This window comes from Montipora foliosa, chromosome 12 (genome assembly GCF_036669935.1).
Source record: "Montipora foliosa isolate CH-2021 chromosome 12, ASM3666993v2, whole genome shotgun sequence".
NCBI classification, from domain to species: Eukaryota; Metazoa; Cnidaria; class Anthozoa; order Scleractinia; family Acroporidae; genus Montipora; species Montipora foliosa.
In genome coordinates, this window is record NC_090880.1 from 22948718 (window position 1) to 22957648 (window position 8931).

The 8931-nt window shown below is 40.9% G+C and overlaps 1 protein-coding gene across 4 annotated transcripts in view; it reads right to left on the reverse strand.

Annotated features, from left to right (window-relative positions):
* The window catches only part of LOC137979816 (E3 ubiquitin-protein ligase HECTD1-like), a 47361-nt gene that overhangs the window by 23758 nt on the left and 14672 nt on the right, over positions 1–8931 (reverse strand). For all 4 annotated transcript variants that reach the window (XM_068827152.1, XM_068827154.1, XM_068827153.1 and 1 more), the window contains exons 11-18: positions 8087–8312; positions 6702–7180; positions 5509–5655; positions 4679–4803; positions 4107–4218; positions 2964–3098; positions 1833–2116; positions 240–320 (exon numbers count right to left, since the gene is read on the reverse strand). In XM_068827152.1, the coding sequence (XP_068683253.1) occupies positions 240–320; positions 1833–2116; positions 2964–3098; positions 4107–4218; positions 4679–4803; positions 5509–5655; positions 6702–7180; positions 8087–8312 (1589 nt within the window). The remainder of the gene's footprint in view (positions 1–239; positions 321–1832; positions 2117–2963; positions 3099–4106; positions 4219–4678; positions 4804–5508; positions 5656–6701; positions 7181–8086; positions 8313–8931) is intronic.

The following is an 8931-nucleotide window of genomic DNA, read 5'->3' on the forward strand; positions in this document are numbered from 1 at the left end:
TCTAATAAGAACGATACTTGAAAGCGTTGAAACTGATTTCAGCACCTTTACTATGAGAAGGGAAATTTTAGCGACGCCGAGTTCCTGGTGATACCGTCTGTCCTTGTGAAGAGCACACTACCGATTTGAACATTACTCTGTTGTGTGCCCCGCTACCACCTGGATGGTGTTACTAAACTAATAAACAAAACTTAACATGGAAATGTCCCACTGACAAGAGTTTAATTCACAAATCCTACCTTCCATAGCCACGCGCATGTCTTAATGTGTAACAGGTTGGAATGACCCACACGCCAAGATCAACCGCAAACCAAGCATTTCTGTCAAAAAAGGAACAGAAAATCAGTATGGTTCATTAATATCTTTCAGATAGTACAAATTTATCCGCAGCAAGATAAAGTGAGAGTTCGGCAAATGTGAGGTTTTGTGGCGAATGTGAACACGCTGCGTTGCATCTTGCACTCTCCGCGTTTACATAAAACAATGTGGTTTGAACGTAAACCTCGAAATAAGCAGTCGTCCGAGAAAACCAGAAAGTTTACCGGGAGACCAGTTTTTGGTAAACCAAAAAAAGCCTAGTTGCCCCAGGAAAAAACTAGGGACAACCAAGCCAAAAGATAGGAAATGAATTAATCATAAGCAGCACCCGAGTTACTCACTAATACGGAGTTATTTCTTCAATGACCTATTCTTGTTAACTCGATTATATTATATTTTTAATTGTCACTTTAAGTTTTATATTTCTTCCTTCCTTCTTTTGTGCAAACTTTTGATATGTAAACACTTCCCGCCTAGATTAGCATTTGCTATTTGTGAGATAGTGTAGTCTTTTTATTGTAATGATAAAATTAATAGTCAAATAAACTTGAAACTTGTCGGTTTTCTATCGTCAATGTTCGATGGAACTGTTAATAATAATTTATTTGCCGCAGCTGAGCATTTTCCCGTGTTTTTAATATCTGCAGCTTTTAGAAATACATTAACTGTCCGATAGGAAAAAGCAAGAGATAGCAGCAAAAACAAGTAGAGTCTGTAGGCGATGGAGATCAAAGACGCCATTTTAAAAAATGCCACCATTTCGCCAAAAACCACAGGCGCATACTAAGAACTATGGGATGTTAAGCTCGATCGCCATGTGATTGCATCTCAGTCAACACGCATGCATTTACTCGCACTGGGTTTCCTTATGGGCAATCAAGGATTTATCAGGGAAACCAAATTCACGGCTTTGGTTGCCCGGCATTTGAAACAGGTACCGAAGCACCGAAGTCTGTCTTAACTGCGAAATAATAGTCATTGCACGGGTAAGAAGGCTTGTTTATTGCACAAGTTATCACAGAGCTCAGTGTCCGTAGAATGTTGATCGACAAAGATCTGCACAACCGCCTAACGTTCCACGCAATTTATAGCGCCTTCGTCAGAGTTGAAGCGACACAAACCACGAAACTCTAACTCTAACCGCGCACTGGTGGCTCAGTTGGTTGAGTATCGGGCTGCCATGCGGGAGTTCGACTCCGGCCGGACCAACAAATAACTGAGGAGAAAGTGCATCCGCAAATGGTTAGACTTTCAAGTCTTCTCGGATAAGGACTAGAAACCGTAGGCCCCGTCTCACAAATTTCTTCCATGTTCATTAGTTACCTGTGGGACGTTAAAGAACCCACACACTATTAGAGAAGAGTAGGGGATGAAGTTCCCGGTGTTGTGGCTGTCCTCTGTGAGTATATGGGTGGGTGGGTGGGTATAGCAGGTCCACATCAGCTGACTAGCTGCTAATACTTCAACCTGCTCTAACAAATAAATAACAAACACGAAACAAAATTGAGGCTTACTTGTCGTCATTTGTGTGACAGTTAAGTGCGGCGGAATCTCTACTGAGGATATCCTCGACCTTTCCATATGGTAGCCCCCTGCCTTCTGAAGTGCTTATGGCCACAATTCCCACAGAGCCAGGATTTACCCAATCAGGGATCAATTTGCCGTTAGTACCGAGCCAGTAAATGATTCCGTTCTCATCAAAGTCCTGCATATGGGTGAATGTGATCTTGTTCCCACCTCGGAGAAGGCGTACAAAGTTGTAGCTGCTTCTCTCGTAGTCGTACCACTGCTTTGCAACCTGACAAAAAAAGACAAAATGTGTGGTGAAAAAAAAGCCAGTTAGGAAAAGCTAGATTTTTCGACCTGCAAATGTGTTAAATTAAACATTCTCCAGTAAGAGCAAGAGGACCTGAGTTCGATCCCCGGATCTCATATCCTTGTTTCGACTTTCTTCCTTCCTTCCTTCCTTCCTTCCTTCCTTCAGTGTAGTTTAAGTAGGTTTAAATACCCGTAAAACGAAGCACTGACGGAGAGGGTGGAGTAAAATGAGCACACCGTAGACCTCTGGTTTGTCAGTTGAATTACTAGGGAGCTTAAGCAACGACAACGGCGACGAGAACGTCACAAATTTGTATATTTAATGGACGAAAAGAATAGCTTTGCACGCCCTGCACGTGCGTTTTTTTCTTTTGTCCATATCTTTGCCGCCGTCAGCAAAAACAACAATATGAAATCGCCAAATTTGAGGTTTTATGAAAAACAGCACATTCCTGCCGTTCCGACAGTGTCATTTTTGAGGAACTACAAAATGTACCACACCCTTGTCATATCAAAAAGGTTGAAATAGTCACGACGTGATTACAGTAACGTGAATTAATTGTTTTATATTTTGAGATGACGTTTTCGTGGCCGTCGCCGTCGCCATTGCTTACGCTCCCTACTGTTACGAGTTACCGACGTTAAATATGGTTACTTTACTTCACTTTACTTTACTTTTTTAAGAGCGATAATGACTTGAAGAGAATCACTCCTCATTTTAGCGACACTGAATTTCCATACAAAGTGCAACTTGAGGTCTGCAGAGTGAATTCTTTATGAACCGATATGAAACGTCTTACAACTGGAAAAATAATGCAACGTTTTACCATTTTCAATAAATATCTTTCAAGATCTCCTACAGAGGCCAGGGGCTCCATTTTTAATGTTCTTCCAGTTCTGTCGATTAAAGAACCCTCGCAAGGAGCTCTTTCCAACTGAAACCTTAGTCGCCGAGCGAGGACCTGAAAGATATATCCAACAAATGCGGTCAAAGTACTTCGTGACAGTGAGTTATTTAACAAGCTACAATCCTGACCAAAGGGGGAGGCGCGGGGGCCTCATGGTTAGTGCCCTCGACTCCGCATAGAGTGGTCCGGATCCAGGTCCTGGCCGGGGACATTGTGTTGTGTTCTTGGGAAAGACTCTTTACTCTCACAGTGCCTCTCTCCACCCAGGTGTATAAATAGGTACCGGCAAATGTAACGCTGGGGGGTAACCCTGCGATGGACTAGCATCCAGGAAGGGGGGAGGGGGGGTGGGGGGGGGGGGATTAGAAATACTCCTAGTCGCTTCATGCTACAACAACCGGAGTTAAGCGCCGGCCTGATGGGTTCGTAGCAGACTTTACCTTTAAATTCTGACCAAAACGTTTGGGGACACAACCCTTTTTGTTCGTCTTTCGGTAAATTTCATCCAAGTTACATCTAATTCCCACCCACATCAATTTATCAATAATTATTATTCTCTTTGAAAAAAAAACCAGTGTCCCAAGTGTTTTGGCCAGGATTGCAGTTTTCCTTCCACTCCTTAGAACTATGGGAACACTTGCACAATGACCTTTGTTATATGATTATGCACAGCGTTGAACTAGTAATAAAAAAACGAACAAAATTTTCAAAAAATAAAAATATAAATATTTTAAATCCTTTCTGGGAGGCAGAGGGTTCACTAACTGAAACTAAAATAGTATTGGAACTACGTCTGCCAGTTCTCACTTCTAACTATTACTTGTCCTTTATCTGAGAGTTTTAACAAAATGAACTAAACAAACTACCTATACTGCCAGTAGTCCCTTCAAAATCAGTTGGGTAACCAGCTTTAATAATCTCACACAACAAGCCAATCAGCCAAGGGGAGAACGAAAAAGAGGGACGGTTGGGTGACCGCAAGACTGTAGGGGGAGGGGGTGGCTCAACTGACTTTGAAGTGGCTTGGCTGGCACTGTAAAAATACCCATACTAGAGGCACACCTGTAGGCCAGAGCCTGGGCACTCATACGTAAGAAGCGGTAGCTTCTCTGTGGACTCCAACACTGCCACAAGTTTCTTTACCAGGATTGATGCTGGGGTAACTTCATCACTTCTGTAAAAAGATAAGGGAAACAGTTGGGTTACAAGTAATAATTCAAAAACGAGTGCCACTAGAAATTCCCAATGCAAGAAAAATGTTGAGACTCCTTTGCAAGTTTTAACGCATTTTAGAACACCAACAATAATTTAGCACAAGTTGCTCAACAAATAACGTCTACATTAATGCCACCAGCAGCAAAAGGAGTTGTTGTTACAGTTAACTTTTCCATTGAAATACTGTAACGACATTTTATAAAATTCTAGAGGTTGCTAATGAACGAGTCAAACATTGCCCAATGATGCCAAAATCTAATACCCTCCGTTTTTAGAAAAAAACTTTTAATGAAGCTTTCTTCGAGTATTAGTCTTTAGAAATAAAGCTTAAGTTTGGGAAAGATTTCGAAACACATCAATGCGCAAAGGTATCTGTGTAAATGATTGAAGAGAGTGATGATGTAAGAAACTTCACTTACTTTTCCTGGTTTAATTGCTCTTCTGTTTCCCCAAAGGCAGACTTAAACACCTCAACCCTCTCAGCAATGCATTCTGCAGCACGATTGCTTGCGTTTTCATTATCTGGCAATATTGCCTTACCAGTCTGTTAAGAAATAAGTATATCTCGTTGTAGATTTTTGTGAGCAATATCGCCCAGTATTTTTTTTAGTTCTGCTGTATCTTGATGAGGGCAAAGTCACAATGCAAAGAACAAGTAAAACACTGTTTCTAACATTGCTCAACCATGAGGTGTAAAAACCCATAGCAACACACAATCCCTTGACTGGCACTATTGAAAACTCATCTACTGCTTGGAGACTTCCACTTTCTAACCATCCCACAGTACTAGACTTACTTCTACAAAATTAATCATTTGATAATCCAAATTTCCTCTCTTTACTCACACAGTAACACAGCACCATAGTTCCTTTAGAAATTCTTGATTTACGTTAATTGTTGATTTCAGTTTACAGTGTCCAAGCGTTTCCAGCGGATGAGACGCAACTGCGCAAGAATTTTAGGGCGAACGCGAAAAAAAAAATGGAGGGGAGGAGAGGAGAGGAGAAGGAAACGCATTTCCTTCTTGTCTTGTCCCACTTTCCGCACCTCCCCCCCTCCCCCCCCCCCCCTTCCCACAGAAACGCTTGCTACACAGGCTAACAGTATCCCCAATGAGTGCTCCAGCACTGGAACAACTAGACACTTAAAAAAAGTTCCTTTCTTTTTCTTTCTTTCCGCTTTACTAACCCAGTCATGGGGATGCAAGGAGCTGTGTGGAATCTTGAAATGTCTAGCAATCAATCCTTACCTGATAGAGGCAGTGTAAAAGTGCAGAGACAAGCCCAGTTGATTGCAACTCATATGAAGAAACTGTGGCATCATCTTGCAAGACCTGCAGCAAGCCTTTCAAGGCACTGAACATTTCATTCTTCCATGATTCGTTACTCTCTGCGCCCTTGTAAAGCAAACAGAAGTACATGTAATAGATAATAAATATCTGGTTAGCCACTTCCCAAGAAGGGCTTTTCTGGGATGACGCAACAGATAAACCATGGTGAAACATAATAATAATAATTAATACCGTATTAGTCGACCTTTTATGGCCTCAAAAGAAGCTCCAAAAATCGCCCTCGACTTATACATGGGTCAAAGATTTCGAGCCAAGTTCCAGCTAAATAATTTATTGAAAATAAACATCATAATGTGGTCGTTGGGCATAACAAACGCAGTGGACGAATACTTCAAAATGAATGACGAAAGACTTCAAAATGAATGTAATTAAGCAATTCCAGTTGAAATGAAAAAGGATTTGTTTTACTTTAAATGTTGAAGATACTCACAAGCACAAATATGAAATAGACACTGGAAATTTTCGTTTTCCAAAGGCGGAAAGCTCTAAAAAACATTCTTGTTTCTTCAAATGAAACGCGATCCTTCAATGGCTTAGTAACCTGGCACAATTCCTCGTGTTTGTGTGCAAACCAAGGAATTAGACTGAGAGAATATGTGTACCTCAAAGGACTCCATAATATGATTTTCATGGTTTTCATGGAGTTTTGTATTGTAGCTCTAATAATAATAATTATTATTAAACTAGCGTATAATAGTAATGCTGCAATACATTTTGTTGATAGTCACTCGAGAATTCGTGGCAGCTTACATACATTACCTCAAATCCTTTCTTTAATCCAGATTAAAGTATGTTGTTACTTGCTTGCACCACAGCAATTATTACTATTATTATTATTAATTAAATAATTATTAAATTATTATTTAATAATAATTGACCTTGTGGTCCAATATTTTTCCACTTAAGATTGTTTTTGTTTTGGTTTTCTTTTTTGGTTTTTTCAGTTTAAAATTGCTTAAGATTGTTATCTTTAGAAGTTGTTAGACATTCAAAAGGAAAAAATTTTTTTTACAAAAAAGATATGAATGTCATTTGCTACGCCATCGAAAGGCAACAAAGGCTTAGAATGCATGCATATAATCTTACCATACCTTGCTAAGATTCTCTTGAGATAAGCAGGCCGCATGGAGCTGTGTCACAATCTCCTGTAATCTAGCAACAACTTCACGAGGTGCAGCTTGAGCGGCCAGTAGATATTTTTCCTGGATCTCAGCGGCCAAGTTTCTAATCCTCAATTTCTGAGCCTCAACTTTCGAAACAAACCGCTTTCCTCTCCTTCCCATCCAGCCAGCTCCAAACTCTGGTCCTAGGGATGTCTCTGCACTAAAAGTGTGTTTGGTACCCCTGTTTGATTCAAAGACAAATCCAGCAAGGTCTTCACGGAGAATGGTAGCTTGTTGTCCGTCGGCATTATGTATGGACACCTCTTTCTCCTTGTTGCATGTAAGAGACCAGTTCCCGACTGAGAGGCGGGTGGAGCCAGGGGACGACAGGAGTGGTTGGCTTGGTGTGCCAAGCTTGACTTGACCACGAGCCTTCTGTAGTTTATCAAGAAACTCTCCTCTGCTCTCTAGAAAGGAATGTTCAAACAAGCATAAGCCATTCTTCAAACAAAATCTTTGGGGTTTTGCAACAAAAGTGTTATAGACTCGCGTCAACAACCAATTAAAAAATGCCTATGTCGTGCCTTCCAAGTTACATGTGCACGTAGTTCTTGTTGATCCTTGTCAAGAAACATTGGGACACAATGCTTACTGGAACATTTTTGATGCTGTTTGTATTGGACTCCATTTTGTTTAACGCTAAAATAACTACCCAATGTTGACCTCAGCATGCAGGTTTCTCCTTATCAGGCGGTAACCGGTAAAATTTACCGCTTGTAAGAGCACTTATTACCACCTGCAAACGCTCAGAAGTCACTTATCCTTTGCAGAACGTCCAACATTAAGCAATTGCTTTACCGGTTTGAAAAGGTGCCATACCTGTTGCGCTGAAAACTAGGGAGAAACCTGCCATGCAATCTGTTAACCCATAGAAATCAACCTCATAATTATGGCTGGAAACGGAAAGGAAGTGCAGTGTTGACTGGCTGGGGCCACAAGAGAGTAAAATAGCTAACCAAAGACTTACTGCATGGCAGGCAGAATTAAGCAAGAAGGAAAGGTCACAAGAAAATGAGGAAAGTAAAGTGAAGGGTTCCAAGCAAAACATCCTAAAAATTGTAAAATTTGTAGTTGCATTCAATCCTGGCCAAAAGTGTGCAAAAGTACATGTAGCAAACAAAATCACACCACTTTACATAATCAGCTAACTGGGTCCCCAGGCAATCTTTGAGCAATAAGCTCGAAGATTGCGCATGTTTTAAATTACAAATTCTGCAAAGCTGACTTTTAGAATAATTATTAATTATTTTTAGCAGTGAGGTTACCTAAGCGAAGGGGCCCTAGAACGTTTCTGATGTCTCAAAAAAACTCACCAGAAGAGTCAGATCCTCCTTCAGGACTGCCACTAGAATACATAGTGGCTAGCTTGCCATCCAGAATGAACCTAAACCAGCCATTGCTGCCATTAGAAAGCTCCAAAGCACATGATTCATTCCATAGATACAGACAGTCACGGCTACGAACAATGCACCAGTCATGCCAGTGGTAAGGTTTGCCTTGCTCCACCTCGCTAGCATCTTCCTGTGGTGCTTCTTCATCCTAACAACACAATTTACAACAACTGACACATTCCTTACTTGCATGCTGGTTGATGGAAATTGGCCTTACAGGGGAGAGGGGGGAGGCTCGTTAACCTAAAAAAAACCTAATGGACATCAAATGTAGCTTACCTTAAGTCTTATTGTTCACTTGCTGAGTGGAGTATTTATAATATTATGATAAAGAAACTATGATGTTGTACCACTTTTCATGGAGATCATGTCTAACTATTGCATGTTTCAGAGATAATCAAGTCAAATAAAAATAATGCCAGCCTTTTAGAATCAGGGACAACCTCCCCAATCCCCACAAAGAAACCAACTTACCTTCTAGGGTAGTAAACCACCAACAGAACTCCAAATGGTGAGGGATGATGGACAGAGGGTTTATGCATTAATTTTGGAAAACAATAATTATTACTACACTGTACTAATCAAGTCATAGTCATTAGTTTATTTACCCCCGAGGAGCTTAAGAGTCGTAGCCCATTGAAATGCTCTTGTGAAACCGTGATGTACCACAGAGGACAGACCACAACACCTGGAACTCCATGTGGGTTCTTTTTTACATCCCACAGGGTTTTGAAAAGTTGAAGGGTTGTCGGACAGGACCTATGGCT